The following is a 19,245-nucleotide window of genomic DNA, read 5'->3' as shown; positions in this document are numbered from 1 at the left end:
GTTCGGCATAAGAGTTGTGTCATCGTGAACGAGACGCGCAGCAAGACACCGCGCGCTATCTTACGGGAAATAGAGACGGTCCATGCTGGTGGGATATTTGATTTCTGAAACCAAAAGGCGTGATACGCTTTTTGTATACAATTAGGCATAGTAAAGGCATGGCATCGAGGCAGTGCTCCCAATTTCGTGATTTTTCTGCATTTTGGAAATCTGGACCTAAAGGTTGATTTCAAAAGAATTTGTGAAAAAAAATCCTTAAATAAATTAAGTATTTGTATAGGACGGTTCGGAATTAGTAGGCTTGCTACATTGTTTTGGGTTGCTCACTGCAGGCTCAAAATTACTCTTCAGCAAAGCGTCTTACAAAGAAAACCAGGTACACAAAAGATCCATAAATTTGATAAATTCATTCATCAAGTAACAGCCAGCCACCTTTAGTTTACCCTACTTGTTAAAGTTAATTCTGATCCAAACAATGTGCATTTCAAACAATGTGCATTTCAAACAATGTGCTGTAATGAAAGGAACATTACATAATTGGTTTTGCTAGCAAAAATGCTGGCAGTGTAAGCACTTTATGGTATCCACCTTATACATAAACTAACAAACTTGCTGAAGTTCAAGATCACGAAAGAAAAGCGTAAACCCGCTGTATGCATTGCATCGATGTCAAAACAAAAATGAATAAAACGCTCACTGAGCGATAAACTCCAAACGCGAAATTAGATTATTTATTTCAAAGGATGTTTTTCACTAACATCATCATAGACCGTGTTTCGTTTTATTTAAATCTGTGATCTTCACGGTATTTGTTTCTTACCAATTATGTAACGTTCCTTTATACAACAGTAGAATATTATTGTTACTATAATTGTACCCCCGCCCCCCCCCCCAAAAAAAAAGCATTCTAACATCCTACTGACCAACCGATCCGATCCTCTCTAGTTATTGTTATTAAAATCAGCGGGTCTCGATCCTTCCTCCACACAAAAGTTGGATTTACTCTCATTGTTTAGAAACCAACAGAAAAAAGGACACACAAACAGACCTAAGTGCCTAACCCAGCTAGTAGTCTAACTATGCTCCACACCTATCACAATTAGGCTTACTAATCTCACTAATTACGAAGAGATGAACATTTACAATAGCATAGAGTAATTATTCGTATAATTATGCATAGTTAATTTGCCTACAAGCATTGAATATGAGGCCGTGTCCGAATTGGCGACTTCGGCTACAGCTACGGCTAGGGCGCGAGCGTCTGCCTATCCTTCAACACTGACAGACGCGCTGATCTAGCCGTAGCTGTAGCCGAAGTTGCCTATTCGGACACGGCCAAAGATGGAGACTAAAATCTTTATAAAACAAATAATCCCTAAAGTAATGCCTTAAAGTCACCTGGTAGTGGCATTTTGTCAAAATAAAGCTTTTGTCGCTATTACATGTGTTTTGATGAGTGGAATGTGAATAAACAGTTAACTAACCTTCTAAAAAATTAGTTCTTAGCCTATTTACAAATTTAAGAGTAGGCCCCGACCCGAGAGGGCGCTGTTCGTGACGTCAATCGAGGCGCGATATTTGAAGAAAAAAGCTGCACAACCTCAGACCGGACCACTAGGCACTATTGCTCTTGTGAATCTGACCAACCATGCAGACAGCAGACTGACCCCCATCTTTAGTTGTTTTGCTGCATCCAGGAACAATACACTTGGTCGGCATTGCCGGAAAAATGAAAGAATCGTACAAACTCACGACTTGGATTTGCATGTACTTTGCACGTGTGTTTACTCTTCGCTTAAAGGCAAAGTCTGCCTCGATTGACGTCACAAAAGGGGTAGGCGGAGTCAACCCCAAAACAACTTTATCTATTTTTTTAAACATATAAATCATCACAAACAATAACTGAATTTTGTTTTATTGTTACTTAACATATACTCTTATGTTTAAAAAATAAAAATTCTATTTCCAGTAAGACTATACCTTTACAGCACAACATCGACATCTCTCATTCAACAAAATTGTCAATCAACGCAACGAAATGCATAGCTATTCTTAAATACATCACCTCATTATGGCTTAATTTGGATCCTAAGGTGGTGAATGTAGCTCTCCCAATTCGCACCCCTCCCTCTATTGTTGAATTACTTACTAAATTGTAAAGATTGAAGTCCCATAATGTGTAGGGTCTACATGTAGCCCTATAATATGACTCTTTCTCTGTACACAGGAACAGTAGTACAAAACGAAAGTAAGGCCGCCAGGGCTAGGTCTGCATGGTGTTACTGCAAACCTTACTAGATTGTATCTCCACCATGCAAAGTTTCCATTCCTACTCATGTACATGGTGTTACTGCAAACCTTACTAGATTGTAGCTCCACCATGCAAAGTTTCAAATCCTACTCATGTACACGGTGTTACTGCAAACCTTATTAGATTGTATCTCCACCATGCAAAGTTTCAAATCCTACTCATGCACATGGTGTTACTGCAAACCTTACTAGATTGTATATCCACAATGCAAAGTTTCAAATCCTACTCAAGTACGGTGTTACTGCAAACCTTATTAGATTGTATCTCCACCATGCAAAGTTTCAAGTCCTACTCATGTACATGGTGTTACTGCAAACCTTACTAGATTGTATCTCCACCATGCAAAGTTTCAAGTCCTACTCATGTACATGGTGTTACTGCAAACCTTATTAGATTGTATATCCACAATGCAAAGTTTCAAATCCTACTCATGTACATGGTGTTACTGCAAACCTTATTAGATTGTATATCCACAATGCAAAGTTTCAAATCCTACTCATGTACATGGTGTTACTGCAAACCTTATTAGATGGTTTCTCCACCATGCAAAGTTTCAAATCCTACTCATGTACATGGTGTTACCGCAAACCTTACTAGATTGTATCTCCACCATGCAAAGTTTCAAATCCTACTCAAGTACATGGTGTAACTCCAACCCTCACCAGATTGCATTCCCACCATGCACATTTTCAAATCCTACTCGTGTAATTTTCAAATCGTATAGTGATTATTTATTGAACCTCTGTCCACATTATTTTTCCTAACAAAGGTATTATATAACAACAACAAAAATACCTGGCATACATTCCATTTTACACATTTACATTGCAAGTGTAATTGGTACGAACGGTTTCCCAGCTTTTTTCATACTGCAACCCTTTTGAAAATTACCTCCGAGGGACGGGTCGCTTGGTGGCGCTATGTTTTGTTCATCCTTTATGGCTGCCAACTTTTCACCCTTGCTATGAGAATAGTTCAGAGTTTTTGGGCCTACAGTAAGTAAAATGAAAAGTTTAAATTAATGGATTAAATTTTGAACGAAAATGTAATGGGTATTTTCGTGGTTCATGTTTGTCATAAATACACATACATACATTTTTTTTCAGAAAAGGGTTTGACGTGTTTTCTCGATTCAAAACCTCTGATACTTATTTACAAAGTTGATGCACACAGTAAAATATATATCTTAACTATGACCAAATCTATAATTAGCTTGCAATCATAACAATTTTTGAGCCGTTGTTTTGTGCAAAATATTACCGAAAATTTAAACTAACTAATAATAGATAATAAATTACTTAGATAACACTTACTCATCATTGCATTGCTCGCGGATAAACTCGAGCCTTAAAAACGAGAAATGAAAATAAGTTAAATCAATCTAGATTGTTATTTTGATTTCAGTGAATACTGTGAATCAAAACTGTTTCATATTATTGTTTTCCGGCTTTCCATATTAACTCGGCGCACCTGTGGAGACCCAGCCCGCTCAAACACCTGCATCATGTTCGGATCCAAAATAAATTATGTGACGGGGACCTGGTCGTGCGATAAGCAACCCCACGTGATACCCTCTCGACCAATTGAAATGGATAGACTGTCCGGGTATTTATTCACGTGTGATGTTTAAACGATTGATTATGACCAGCTGGGGCTGTTTATAACCGGTTGTTTTCTGATACATTTAGATGCATGCAACTACGCGCACGAATGCATATCCAAAAACTGTCAGTCATAAAAGTGCAACACACGTACAGAGCTCAAGGAAAACGGATCAGTTTTACAGAGTTTCTTACTATAACGCCTTGTAACCAAGAGGGCTTACCATGAATGGGAATAATAGAGTAGTGATTCGTTCTTAAACTGCCGTTCAGGATGTTGGCAGTGCGACAAAGGCCCAAGCCGAAGGCAAGGGCATATCGCACGGCCACGACCCTGCAGGTTTTTAAGGCAGTTTAAGAACTCGTCAAAACCCTTTTAGCCCCTTTTTCTTATACTTACTCATCATCAGATAGCTCCGCCTTGCGGCTAGCACGTCGAGATCTTGAGGGAAAGGGAGATGAATACAAACATAACGTATGTTAAATCAATTATTATAGTTCATTCGTTTTGTTTAATTCAGCGAACAACTAACAAATTAATTGTTTCATTAATTGTTTCCGTCATTCCAAATAACCTCTCCGAATCCCCTCGGTGGTGCAACATTTCAGGTTTCGGAGAATAATTAATGTTTTCTTTATAATTTTTACATTAATCATTTCACTGTCTGTGTGGCTAATGGTTGTTGGTATTACACTTAACTTTTTTAGTGAATCATGTAACCAAATTTATTGCAAATACCTTGAAGTCTTCTTCTGATCTGTAAAAAAGAACACAGAATAGAAAACTTTTAAAATTACTAAGGATGCATATTTTATTAAACGAATAACCCCATATTATTAAGAACTGTTATTTTTGTTTATTCTATTATTCTTTTTCAACTTTTCCCCCGTTTGGCCCTTGAAATTTATATAAATTTCTCCTTTTACTTTTTAGTATTATCTTACCTTTTTTATTTTTCACTAAATGACGAATTTTATCTGCCAGTTGTGACGGTGTAAAATTAGCCAAATCTGGGTTGTTTTCCAAGATACAAATTGCCTGAAAATTATTGAAATGAGAAATCAAGTAAGAGCTTATTGGTATAAGGTATCCGTTCTTAAAGGAACACGTTACTTTGGGTCGGTCGAGTTGGTCTTTAAGAAGCGTTTGTAACCGTTTAGTTATAAAATGCATATGGTTAGTAAGACGTTTTAAAAGTAGAATACAATGATCCACACAATATTGCCTCAAAATTGCGTGGTTTTCCTATACGAACTAACCCGGTCGGCCACTTATGGGAGTCAAGTTTAAATGGCCGACCGTGTTAGTCGACGAGGTCAAAGGAAAACCACGCAATTTCGAGTGATACTGGTGGGAATCATATTCTACTTTTAACATGTCTATCTAATCATATGCATTTTATGACAAACGGTTGAAAACGCTTTTCAAAGACCAACTCGACCGATCCAAGGCAACGTGTTCCTTTATGCTATACTCTCACACTTGGGCGAATATCTTCCGAATACGAATGTTTGAAATTCGCGATGAATTCGCCCAAAAGTTGCGATTTGATAGTGAATGTTCTCTGTCGTCCTTAAACCTCTCCTTACCAATATCTTACGCATAATACGCACTCTTTACCAACAGTACCAATGGCTTACCAAATGCTTACGCAAATCGATGGTGAATTACCGTCTTCACAACGTTCGCTGAATGTACGGAAGCGCGTCGTATTGCTGCTCTCACAGAATGGCGAATGTTCTTGCGAACATGAATATTTGAACTGCGCGTAGAATTCGTCCAAAATGGCGGTTGGATAGTGAATATTTTCATATCGGTCTCACCCCTCGATCGTCCTCGGTCGGCCCACTCCTTACCAATATCTTACGAATATTTACGAATGCTTACCAACGCTTGTCAATGCCTTTACGAACGTTGCAAACGCTTATGCACGCTTTACCAACGTTACCAATGCTAACGAAAATCACGCCGAATGACCGTCTTCGCAACATTCGCTGAAATTAACAAACCGGTTTGTAAATTGAGCGATCTTCGTTAGGAGGTGGGGAATAATTTTTGTGCGTTCCGAATTTGTTACCAACGCTTACGAAGACACGGCGAATGCTGCGAAGTTTGAGCGATTGTCAAATATGTCCTTCCGATAGCATAATTCGCTAGCATATTCGCCGTGTGAGAGCAGCATAAAGTGACCGATCTTCGTAAGGAGGTGCAGAATGACTTGTGAACGTAGTGAATTTGTGGCGAATGTTGCGAAGTTTGAGCGATTGTTAAATATTTCCGTTCGTAAGCACATTCAGTAGCGTATTCTCCCTATGTGAGAGTAGCATTAACGGTTTCGTTTCTGTAAAAAAAACACGGGAGAATGACTTCGTACAATGCCGTAGTCTTAACAAATGTTCAATGGTGTACTTAATCGTCATGCTGGTACATGTAGTACATATCCTTTACAGTCATGCACGTTGAAATACACATCCAAAGTAAAAATACAAGTCATAAATTCTCACAGATGGCGATGAATCAAGATGAGAATCATACATCAAAATGTTCTACAAACACTTACAGTTCAGGCTGTGACAACAGAAACACAATTTTGCAGACGAAAAAGGAAAAATTTACAATACTTTTGGGAGCACAAATTCCCCCGTGGCAGCCCAGCGCACACAACAGATCACTATTTTGTTAGCGTTAGGCAAGAAATTTATCAGATTTAATTGGAAAGTTGTTGCTGTGTGACTGATGTGCAATAATTGTTATGCAGTTCACATATAACTTTCGTTATAAGCAACTTTTAAAAAAATACGTACCGCAGCCTTGTAGCTTCCTTGTTTGCTATCTTCCAATTCCTCGTAACTCTGCAATAACTGTTTTTCCAGTTCAGGATTGAACTTTGCTTTCTTTGATTGGCCGTTTTTATGCAACAATTGTTTGGAGGTTGACACTGAAACCTGTTATCAGATAAGAAAATGAAGAAGCTGTCAGCATCAAATGGTGCTTTTTGTTCAATAAATTGCATGACGTGCATTTCGAGGCGTCAGTAGTGATAGCAACCGCTCAAAAGTCTCCCATACTACTTCTAAATTAAGCCATTTTTTCCCGTGCCAGTTTTATGAATTATGGAATACGCAACTTACCGGGGTAGAAAGAGTTGGTTTCTTCCCAGAGGCAGGATGTGGAGAACGCCCCTTTAAGAAACAAAGCAAATGGCAACCTTTGTCAGAAGTAATAGTCAAACCACAAGAAAGTGACTGACAGGGTACATTACATCTACGACAACAATCTTCATTTCAAAATATAACTAAATTCTTTTATCAGAATTATACCCCCCAAAAATTGTGGCATCCCTGAACAAACAAAGCTGATGGCAACATTTGTATAAAGTTATAACCAAATCTCAAAGGAAACTGACTTGGTAAATTAATTTTGATTGAACAAATTGATAGGAGAGAGGGACTCGAACCTGCGACTACCGGATGAACGTAGCGCTCTATCAACTGGGCTTTATAATAAAGCTTTACTTTGGCAACTCGCATACACTTATGTGAAATCACTTACTGCACCCAGGGAGCCCGCTCTACTTGTTTTATCACTAGCCTTGGTTTTCTTGTTCAGAGTTGGAAATCTTTCTCTCTGATGAGCCGTTTGTGGGTTGGTTGGGTATATTTGATGGGATTGGGCACAATACAAATGAATAAATTATGATTATTATTATTAGTAGTATTATTATTATAATTATTATTAAGGATAATTACCGTATTTCACGTTAAAATGAACTGAGTAAATTTTATTTTGTAACATATTCCTATACCGCCTGACTGATTGTGCACAACACTAAACTTTGACCAATTTCAAATGTTATTTTTACCATTTACCCTTGTAAACTGTTACTAACATTTTTGTCAACCATGTTTACAATTGCTACAGTTGGGCGGGGGTTGCCCCGTCGGAGCAGCAAATACTCTATTTGCAGTCCTTGCGGCTATAATGTTTAAAATAAAAACAAAGTACACTGGAGAAGGTGTTGCAGTGACGCCAGGTGCGATGGCAGGATGCCAGAATGGTTCGCGCTAAGTCTGTGTCTAATACGGCGTTTTCATTTTTGAAAAATTCCAGTCGTTGACAGTAATTTTAACTGGGGAAAATTAAATTGGAGGCGGCAAAAGCTGGGGGGGGGGGGGCGAAATCAAAAGGACCAAGTAGCTGGCGAAATCACCGGCCCGGCGTTTCTGGACAACACTGTAATCCCTGAACTCCAATTATGTCCTATTTGCAATACTATCCGGAAGACATTATTGCATAAGCAATCGTGTCCGCCCGGACGCCGCTGCATAATGCAATTGTGTCCGCCCGGACACATTTGCATATGTAGTTGTGTCCCCCCGTGCAAAACCGTCCTTGCAGTAAATTAAACGCCCTGGTCGACGGAACACGTTGGCCATTTATTTTGTTCAAGCCAAGTGTGTCTTGAATGACATGGGAAATGTTCGGCCGTTGGGTGTTCGATACAATCATAAAATACGTGAATATTCATGCTGCATATACGTATGTTCAGTGCATGCACGCTCGCTTACGCGCGCACATACGTGTACAGTCATGTACATGTCCGCCGGACGATTTATGCATAGCCCCGGTCACGATTGCATATCCAAAAGTGTCCGGAGCGGAAAGTTCTGCATGGCGGACACAAATGCATCGGACACCGGCGGGGCATACAAGTTAATGGTTTAGCTTACCGGAGTTACACTATTTCCGTTTTGCTGTGTAGGTCTATTCTTGGTACTGTCGTTCAGTGGCTTGTGTCTGCTCTCATCATAGAGAACTCCTTGCTCTTTGCTCTCATGACGGGTAGGTTTGTCACCGATGTGTTGAGTCTGACTCTGAGAAAGTTTGTCGGGGGTTTTCTGAATGACGGTTTGGTTTTGAACGGCACCGGCTTGTTTGTTTGTCAATTCAAGGGACTGTGTGAAGTCTAACAGCTGTGGTAGCTTGTACGGCTTATCGACAAGAATATTGTCAAGTGCTTCACGCCGAAGTTCTATTGAAGAGCATCCTATACTGAATTGTATGATCAGTTGGCGATTCAGATCACCAAACTCACATTTTTCTGCAGCATTTCGGAGACGGGTACAAAACTGATCAACGTTTTCCTCCGGGTTCTGTTTCAAACTCCTGAAGAAGATGATAGTTTCATGGAGGGGGTTTGGAACGAAGTGAGCCGTCAAAGCTTCTATCGCCTGCTCATAATCATTCTCATCTCCTGTGTCAGAAAGTGTATCAAAAACAGTCTCAAGATGCTCACCTCCGTAATGCAATAGCAATGCCCGCTTTCTTTTGGCTCCGTTAATGTCATAACCGACCATAGCTCTTTCAAAACGTTTCAGCCATTTGTCCCATTTGGAACTGAGAGCGGTGGGCTCATCACTCTGCGGGTCAAACACGAATGGATCCAGGTTGGGCATAGTACTGCACGCCATGGTCTAGCCTGCTTACTATATAGTTGTAGAATTTTGCTCACGCAGGATTTGTCCAGGTGTACGTTTGCCTGGAGAAAATGTCAAGGTATCTTTATTTACCAGGATCAATTGAGTCTGGATCACTTGAGTTTCGAGTTTACAGATCACACCAAGTGTCTATAAACATATCGTGTGACTCGTCACCACTTTTATTAGTAGGAATTCTGATTTAAAATGGAGGTTCAATTTTACTGTGTGCGCTGGGGGATTCCCCACGGACACGCCACACGCACAGACACAAAGGATTCTTTTGGTGGTCCGACGTCACAGTCACTTTGAGTTCATGGGTCCCCCTGAGTATCCAACAAAAGCAGAGGCTTCAACAATGGGCGTCTTGATAGAGTAAATAAACTAACGCTTTTGAAGAGTTGCAGTGTCAGAATTGCAGATAAGGACAAACACTATTTGCAGCACCAGTGTATGGCAAGCCATATGCCCAATAATTCGATAAACACTGTTTATCACCGATAAACACAGTTTATCGCCGATAAACACTGTTTTTCGACCGATAAACACTGTTTTTCGAGATAAACATTGTTTATCAAATGATAAACACTGTTTATCGAAAAACTATGTTTATCAAACGATAAACACAGTTTTCGAGGTGATAAACATAGTTTTTCGAAAAACACCGTTTATCAAATGATAACAGGGTTATCAAGCGATAACAGGGTTATCAAGCGATAAACAGGGTTTTTCGAGGTGATAAACACGGTTTATCTACTGATAAACACGGTTTATCAAAAAACAGTGTTTATCGGGTCGATAAACAGAGTTTTTCGATAAACACAGTTTATCACTTGATAAACAAGGTTTTTTGATAAACATAGTTTTTTGATAAACACAGTTATTCGCCAACGCCAAATGCTCAATAATTCGATAAACTCTGTTTATCACTTGATGAAGAGTTTTTTGATAAACTCTGTTTATCACTCGATAAACACAGTTTATCGAATTATTGGGCATCTGGCGTCGGCGTAAAACTGTGTCGATAAACATAGTTTTTCGATATACAGTGTTTATCTCTCGATAAACTTATCACTTGATAAACACTGTTTATCGAATTGTTGGGCATCTGGCGTCGGCGTAAAACTGTGTCGATAAACATAGTTTTTCGATATACAGTGTTTATCTCTCGATAAACTTATCACTTGATAAACACTGTTTATCGAATTGTTGGGCATCTGGCGTCGGCGTAAAACTGTTTATCGACCGATAAACACTGTTTTTCGATAATCCATGTTTATCACATGATAAACATGGTTTATCGAAAACCTCTGTTTATCACCTCGAAAAACTGTGTTTATCGCTTGATAAACATAGTTTTCTCGAAAAACAGTGTTTATCAGTCGAAAAACAGTGTTTATCGGCGATAAACAGTGTTTATCGGCGATAAACAGTGTTTATCAGTGATAAACAGTGTTTGTCGAATTATTGGGCATATGGCTTGCCATACTAGTGTCCACCAACCGTTCAGACCCATTTTGGAATATGGGTCCCTCATGCTATTAAAGGCCTGAACAATGCATGTGAAAAAGTTCAGAGGCGTGCCATCAAGTTTGCTCTGAGAAGTTCTGCCTCGTATGACGAGCGCTTGAAAGAATTAAACCTCCTCACGTCCTCAGCCCAGATAATCGTCGCAAACTCAAGGACACTCTCCTTTTCAAGGGCCTCCATAGTTTGACGTCTATTACAATTAATGACAAGGTCATCTTCCGTAACACCGATTTCCATAATCTAAGATCCTCCGATTCTCCCACCCTTATTCCAAAAAATGTAAAACTGGTATTTTTAGGCAAACTTTTTTGAATCGAATTTACAATTCCTGGAATGTAATTCCACCCATCCTCAGAAACTCACAAGTTCTTTCTCTTTTTAAATCTGGCCTCCTTATGGCCACTACTCACCAGCCAGTGATGATTAGTAGAATGGTTCTCCTGGGTTTTTGTTCATGCTTGTGCAATATATTTTGGCCATATTTTGGCCATTATGGTCCATACGAGTCTTCCAATGTCTTTTCTGTGTAGCTTTGTTTTTCTATACCCTGCTACGTTTTTGCGTAACACTATAGATCCTTTATAGATCCTATCACATACACATACTACATAAAATATTCCAGATCTCTCTTGTCACCGGCCAACTTCCTAAAAGTTGGAAACTTGCTAATATTTCTCCAGTTTTTAAGTCAGGTGATCGTTCCCTTCTAGCTAATTACAGGCCTATTGCCCTCACCTCATTGGTAAGCAAGTTGATGGAGAGAGTATTGTCTAATGGTATGAAGATGCATCTTGGTGACAATGGCCTTCTAAACGAAAGCCAACATGGTTTTGTTGCACAAAGATCATGTGTGACTCAGCTTTTAAATGTTCACCATGCTTGGGCTTCTATTCTTGACCAGCGTAGTCCACCCAGGATAGATGCTGTCTTTCTAGACATAAATAATAATAATAATAATAAGACTTGTAATGCGCACATATCCACCCTGCTGGGTGTTCAAGGCGCAGTAAAACCAAAAACAAAACAAAAACAAAACACAACACAAAGAAAAACAGACACAACAAAAATTAGTCATTGAAAACCTGTGACATAAGATAAGTTTTGAGAAGAGACTTGAATTTAGCGGTACAAACACAAGATCGAAGATTAAGTGGTAGAGAGTTCCAGATGCGTGGCGCGGCTGAAGAAAAAGACCTGTCACCCCATGAGTGTCGAGACTTGGGTTCAATGAGGAGAAGCATGGAACTTGATCGAAGATTCCTTGATGGAGTGTAAACTTGAAGCAGTTCAGAAATATACTGGGGAGCCTTGCCATTTAGAGCTTTGTGGACAGTGAGCATCAGCTTGAAGATGATACGTTGAGATAGGGAGCCAGTGTAGTTGTTTCAGAATGGGGGTGATAGAACAGGATTTTCTAGACAGTGTCACAATGCGGGCAGCAGTATTTTGGAGCCGTTGAAGTCGGGAAATCTGGTTGTTAGGAAGACTGTAGAGAAGAGCATCGCCGTTGTCAAGACGAGAACAAATGCGTGAATGACCTTTTCAGTGGCACTTTTGTCCAAGTACTTGCGAATCTTACCTATATTCCTGATGTGATATGATGATAAACGAACAATATTGTTGATGTGTGGCTGAAGTGTCATCGATGAATCAAAAATAACCCCCAAGTTCCGAGCTTTCAGCGAGGGAGCTATGCGAGCATCACCGATGGAGATGTATGGCACTGAAACCTTAGTTAACTGTTGACGTGACCCAAATAAAAGGAACTCTGTCTTATCATCATTCAACTTCAGGAAGTTTTGTTGTGTCCAACGTCGAATCTCTTGGATGCATTTCTCAAGTCTTGCAATAGATGCATTGGCGTTTTCTTGAGAAGATTTAAACGTGATGTATAGCTGAGTGTCGTCTGCGTACACATGGTAATTCAGATTAAATTTCAGGATGATGTCACGAATCGGTAAAGTGTACAGCGTAAACCACTGCGGGCCGAGTACCGACCCCTGTGGCACAGAGTAGTTCAAAACAACAGGGTCGGATATCGCAGTGCCAATACATACATGCTGAGTTCTATTGTGGAGATACGATTTGCACCATGCTAGGGCTGTGTCCTCTATGCCAAGGTGATTCTGGAGCCGAGAGAGAAGGATGTTATGATCAACAGTGTCAAAAGCAGCACTCAAGTCTAGCAGGACTAGTGCTGTAAGGTTACCATTGTCCATAGAAGAGAGAATATCGTTGCTCACCCAGACATGTCTAAAGCCTTTGACCGTATGCCTCACCATCACTTGTTTACCAAACTTAGTACTATGTTTAACATTAGGGGTCCTCTTTGGAGATGGGTCAAAGATTTTCTGGTCGGCCGTCAACAACGGGTGCACTTTCATGGGGAAACATCTAAATGGGCCAATGTTCATTCAGGCGTACCACAAGGGAGTGTTCTCGGCCCCTTGCTCTTCAACTTGTTTATTAATGACATTACATTTGGATTAAATTCTAGTTGTGTATTATTTGCTGATGACATATTAATCTATCGATCAATCAAATCTATTAATGATGTAACTGTTTTACAACAGGATCTAGACGACCTATGCAACTGATGTACCAACAATGGAATGACTTTTAATGCTACATATAAAGTAATGCATGTCACTAGAAAACGTAATTTGCAGCTGCCCATTTACATGTTAGATCACTCTCAATTATCCATTACTAGTTCATTTAAGTACCTTGGTGTAACTTTAAATTCTCAGCTAACTTGGAATGATCATGTTAAGGATGTTGTTTCTCGTGCAAATAGAATGCTAGGATTAGTAAGGACTGTCGCATTTAATTCATCTGTTAGTGCTAAACTATGTTTGTATAAGAGTCTAGTTCTTCCAATCTTGGAGTATGGGATTCCTGCGTGGCTGCCTAAAACTCAGATTCAGGAGGAGTCTCTTGAGCGAATCCAGAGGCGTGCAACTAGATTTATATTAGGTCAACGATTTGGAGAAATGTCATATACCGACAGACTTTGTGCTTTAAAATGGTCTTCTTTATCAAGTCGCCGTAATTGTTTGATGACCTCATTTGTTGTAAAGTGTCTTTTTTTTACAATTAAATGTGAATCTGTTAATAAGAACATTGTTGGTAACCATAGATATGATAGCGCTTTAACATTCAAACATTTATTTGCCAGAACTAAATCTTTGCATCTGAGTGCTATCCACATATTTCCCAGGCTCTGGTCAGCTCTGCCAATCTAATTCCGCAATTGTGCCATTTTAACTTCTCTGCCATCCTTTTTCAAAGCTCTGATGCATGAAGATAGTGTAGCTACAGCTCATATTTCTTAACTGGTCCTTTGCTTAATCCTTTTACAGTTTCATAACAACTATGCGCAATCTCACAATTTACTTTTAACCTATACTATATTTCAAGGAGTTAAATATTTATGTATTTTTATTTATTTATTTGTTTGTTTATTTATTTGTTTACTTATTTTTGTGTTTTTCTATTTATTAATTTATTTGTTTATTTACTCATAAAATTATTTATTTACATATTATTTTTGATGGATATTTTCTTTTCTCTTTATAGATTTGGTCACTTAAATTTAATTTGCATTCTACTTACATTATTTAAGTGTTTAGGAATGTTTCTGTTTTTGTTTGTTGTTAGTTTGTTTTAACACTGTGCAAGTTTCTCAAATTTTTCACTACTTAAACTGGTTCTATCTCAAATAGTCCATGCTTTATATTATTTTTTGTTTCAGTTGCCAAATTTTGATGTACATAGACATGTTTTATTTACAGTTAACTTTCCTATCTTTTTGTACATGAATTGCTTTATACATATTTTATTACTCGTTTTATTACTTGTATTACAACCAGATGTGGGGAGGCAGGTCTATGGACCACAGTAATTATTTTGCTTTTGTTTCTCCGAGCCCATCTGGAAGTATTTTTTGTATTGTCATGTATTGTTGAAATGGCTGAATAAATAATAATAATAATAATATAGGTCACGTGATCACATGTAAACATTGGTAGCGCAATGCCTTTTTGAGGTATGGCGGACGTGATAGGGGTGTTCTGTTTGGTTTAGGTGTATACACACAAATTTCATTTTGTCCGCCATATCTCACAAAGTTTTGTCTACACACGCAGCTCCACGCTACAATGAAATCAGGCTTACAAATCAGGCTTACAAAGGAAGCCCTTGAAAGCTGCAAATTTGCATAACATGCACCACCAGTAGGTGTGCTCATGGGGGTCATTCGTCGGGCCTCATCTCGTTACCATTCTCTGTTAAAAAATGTACTCTCATCTGATTCAGCAGCTCTCTAAATGATGAAACATAAGGCTACAGTCAGCTTGCATGAAACCGAAAGCCAGATCACTTAAGCATCACCTCCTCATTTTGGGACAAAAGAATAATGTTCCTATTCTTAAGAAGTTATTTCAATGAGATTGTAACAGAAGGTAAAAACATCGGATGCATCGCTGTGTTTGGAATGTTTACTATAAACATGATCTGGAACGGTGTTATAAAGAGTCTGGCTGTGATGCTACCGACTCTACAGGAACAATTCGGTGCTTCAACGTGGCTGGTTGGGTGGATGATAGCTTTAATAGACGGCACTTGTGACCTAGCAGGTACGTCGGCCTTGCCCTGCCGTCAAAAGAAGGGTCTGTCACACAATAATAATATTTATTTATTCGGGCAATCACATTTACAAGCACATGTACATATATAAACATATTTAAGAAAACAAAGTAAACCAACAGTGGGGTGCCCAGGAGAGCATAAAAGTAATAAAAAAATAACTATCGCCAAAAGGCGATATCGCCTGTCACACCATGGCAAATCTTATGCGAAATATCGAAAATACGTTGGTGTACACTGATGTTAGTTGATGGGGATACAATGCTTATATGACACTGCAAAAACGTCTAAATATCTCTGGAACGCCTCTGTCAATCATCCCCATTCTTTCACCGGTGTAAAAGTAAATCCGTGACCTAATTAGAAATGAATATTATCTGTTTAAGATTTTTCTTGTTTTTAAAATAATATAGCTAAAGTATTCCCAGCCTATTTTCTAAACTATCCACCCGTGTAATAGTTAAAAAGCAGCTTTTCAGAACTGAGAAGTCTCCCGAACACACAAACAATCTACTCCGCGGTAGTAGAATAAAGAAAGACAGTTCTCTAAGAACCGCAAACCAAATATATAATATAAATAGCTCCCATCCAATGAATGCGTTTTTTTACGAATCACCCGGTATTTTATTCTCTCACTGACCGTTTTGACTTCTTCAATTGTCCGGGGAATTATTTCATAGCAGTATGTCGAGCTAGCAGAACACTGAGTTTTAGGCCTAAAACTTTCCTGATGACCAAACTGAAACATCATTACGGGCTGTTCGTTTGATCTGACACATCATAATGTTTGATACCTTCCACAGCTCCGTTTGCACCAATACTAAGGGATGCGTCATCATGGTCAGCGGTGTGGCAATGTGTGCATCGCTTATCTGTTCAGCTTTTTCAACCAGTTTGTCAACAATGGCTGTCGTTCTGACAGTTATTGGAGGTGAGTTTTGTATTGAAACAAAAATCTGTCTTACAAAAATAGTATAATACACAGTAGTATATTAAGCTGGCATCGCTTCAAAGTGATGTACGGAGAGCTTTTAGTAAACCTTACGCTAAATTCTGTTTCGAAGGTTCAAGATATATTCAGGGGTTATCAGCAGTAATGTAGCAGTACTATGTAAGCGCCTTATATACGGAGAGGATTACAGCGTGGCGTGTCGGTCATGGTCTAGCGGTTAAGACCACCGGATTTAAAAACTCCGGTGTGTCCGTTCAGTAGAGTGTGGGCTCGAGTCCCAGTCGTGACACGTGTCCTTAAGCAATACACTTAACCGTGATGGTTCATCCTTCGGATGGGACGTAGATCCGTTGGTCCCGTGTGTTGTAATGCAGGTAAAAGAACCCAGTGCACTTATTGAAAAGAGAAAATGTGGCCCGGTGTTCCTGGTTTGATTGGCAGTATATTGCATTGCGCCACAACACCTTGTTAACCATTACATGTTGCTATGTTAAAGGAATAGGTCTCATACTTTAAACGAAGTCCCACATACCTTGTATTGTTGACAAAGACAGTATGTTAAAGCGCCTTGAGCGTCACCGGGTCCGGTGACGGATATACGCACTAAATAAGAAGCCACTATTATTACTATCATTTATTGAGCCCAAATCTTGTGCCGTTAATGATAAGTCCAAGCATTTGATTAAATTTGACAGCAAAGTCTATTAAAGTCTGCAAAACGTACTTGAACATTATCTTAAACTATATAGCAATTGTTTTATAGTTCTCTAACCAACACGTGACTCTTTTCCCCTCAGGACCCACACTTGGGATTGCCAGTATATTAACCAGGGATCTGATTGGTCGATGTTTCCACAAACATTACTCCACGGCGTTAGGCATAGCTGGTGTAGGTGGCTCTGTGGGGTACATTATTTTTGCCCCTCTGACGCAATTCCTTTTGGACTTCTATGGTTGGAGAGCAACGATGATGCTACTTGGTGCACTGTTCTTCAATCTCACCGTGTGTGGCGCTCTAATGAAATCACGAGATGGAGGCTACAAGGCGGTCGACAATGGAAAACAGAGTGTCGTAGATGATCAAGATAACGGAGCAAGTCGACAAAGTCGATCATCTCATCGTACTTTCATTTGTAACTTAATCGCCACGAATCTTCCTCTGGACTTATTCACATCAGTCCGTTACTGGCTTATAACAGTCGCCTCTGTCATGTTTTTTTTCTGTATGTATGCGTGGTTGATCTACTTTGTACCACACGTCACTATGTCAAAGGGATTTTCGCCCACCGATGCTGCTAACTTCGTTTTAGTTTTTGGTGTTGGAAAGATATTAGGGCATTTACTCGTTGGTCAAGCCGTTTCTGCTTGTGACAAGATTGGTCTAGATGCTAATGTGTGGATGTTGATATCACTCAGTGTGATGTCCACTTACTATTTCATTGATCCATGTTTAATATTTAGCTGGGAGATTTATGTCAGTGTATTCATTTATGGGTGTTTCCATTCGTTCACGTATACACTGTTTGACGTCATCACAAAAGAAGCGATCGGAGCGGATCAGTTGGGAGCGCCTTCGGATGGATTGCGTTCAAATGCGGTGCGATGAGATCTGCATTGCTTTTCTTTCCAGGTAGGCGTTTTGTTGATGTTCATTATTTATGGCCTCAAAATATGGTGTTATTATCAGGTTTTTGAGCAGCGTTGTTAAAGTTACAGCGAGTCCTGTTTATCGTTTTCAGTAACCATTGTTTTGTCACTGTTTTGTTTTCCGTTCTAGGTTTGGTGTTTGATACACTCGGTAGCTACACCTTAGCATTCCTCATCATGGGTGGAATGAACCTACTGAGCTTATTTGCACTGCTCTACCTGATGTGGTTAAAAAGACACCGTCTAGAGACTGGCATTTAAATCGCTTGAACTTCCAATGCTTAAACCCTTTCAAATGGTCTGCAGCTAGTAGATCAAAAACATATTTTAATTATCAACTTATTTTCTTCTTTTTTGCAAAAACATGTGAAAACCTTTAAATTTCTATCCGCTGACAGGCCCGATCGACATGGTCTGTGCAAACAAATGTTATAGTTTTACAGTGTAGAAACATACGAAACAAATGCTAAAAATTAAAACAAGTTATTTTTTTCTAAACTGTATATTTTCAAAAATTATGTTAGCTTCGAAAATAAGTGTAAAATCCCTATTAAAACCGAGTTATCATTGATCCTTCGGTCTACTGGCTGCAACCCGATGAAGCAGCCGTGTACATCGGACAGGGCCAGCGCATCGCAGGGTTAAAACGTGTATAGGAGAACTGAGCTGAAATTGGTTTTTCTTCGATGTTCGAAATAGAACTATTAGTATTACCGCGAACTTTGCTAGAGTTTCAAATCCTACTCATGTACATGGTGTTACTGCAAACCTTACTAGATTGTATCTCCACCATGCAAAGTTTCAAATCCTACTCATGTGCATGGTGTTACTGCAAACCTTATACTAGATTGTATCTCCACTATGCAAAGTTTCAAATTCTACTCATGTACATGGTGTTACTGCAAACCTTACTAGATTGTATCTCCACCATGCAAAGTTTCAAATCCTACTCATGTACATGGTGTTACTGCAAACCTTACTAGATTGTATCTCCACTGTACAAAGTTCCAAACCCTACTCAAGTACATGGTGTTAGCACAAACCTTACTAGATTGTATCTCCACCATGCAAAGTTTCAA

General features: G+C 39.2%; 1 protein-coding gene and 1 pseudogene across 2 annotated transcripts; one reads left to right on the top strand and one right to left on the bottom strand.

Moving 5' to 3' along the window:
• Positions 1–316: 316 nt before the first annotated feature.
• LOC139944639 (uncharacterized) lies at positions 317–9,584 on the bottom strand. Of its 2 annotated transcripts, XM_071941700.1 has the most exons (8): positions 8,644–9,584; positions 7,045–7,095; positions 6,718–6,858; positions 4,858–4,951; positions 4,652–4,670; positions 4,313–4,354; positions 3,625–3,657; positions 317–3,301 (listed from the first exon to the last, which is right to left on the bottom strand). In XM_071941700.1, exons 1-8 carry the CDS (start codon positions 9,382–9,384, stop codon positions 3,274–3,276), a joined length of 1,149 nt encoding a protein of 382 aa, XP_071797801.1. In that variant the 5' UTR covers positions 9,385–9,584; the 3' UTR covers positions 317–3,273. The 2 variants fall into 2 exon arrangements, with proteins under 2 accessions (XP_071797801.1, XP_071797802.1); XM_071941701.1 differs by lacking the exon at positions 7,045–7,095.
• A 5,625-nt stretch (positions 9,585–15,209) lies between these two features.
• Positions 15,210–18,539, top strand: LOC139944446 (monocarboxylate transporter 12-like; annotated as a pseudogene).
• The last annotated feature ends 706 nt before the right edge of the window (positions 18,540–19,245 follow it).

Source organism: Asterias amurensis, chromosome 11 (assembly GCF_032118995.1).
Source record: "Asterias amurensis chromosome 11, ASM3211899v1".
Taxonomy (NCBI): domain Eukaryota; kingdom Metazoa; phylum Echinodermata; class Asteroidea; order Forcipulatida; family Asteriidae; genus Asterias; species Asterias amurensis.
The sequence above is the reverse complement of the archived record's forward strand: the minus strand, read 5'-3'. Positions and strand labels throughout refer to the sequence as shown.

Coding starts and splice junctions, on each gene's coding strand:
- LOC139944639 (XM_071941700.1), bottom strand. CDS start 9,384: ATGGCGTGCAGTACTATGCCCAACCTGGATCCATTCGTGTTTGACCCG. Junction 7,096..8,643: donor ACGGAAATAGTGTAACTCCG/GTAAGCTAAACC, acceptor TGTTTCTTAAAG/GGGCGTTCTCCACATCCTGC. Junction 4,952..6,717: donor AAGGAAGCTACAAGGCTGCG/GTACGTATTTTT, acceptor AATAATTTTCAG/GCAATTTGTATCTTGGAAAA.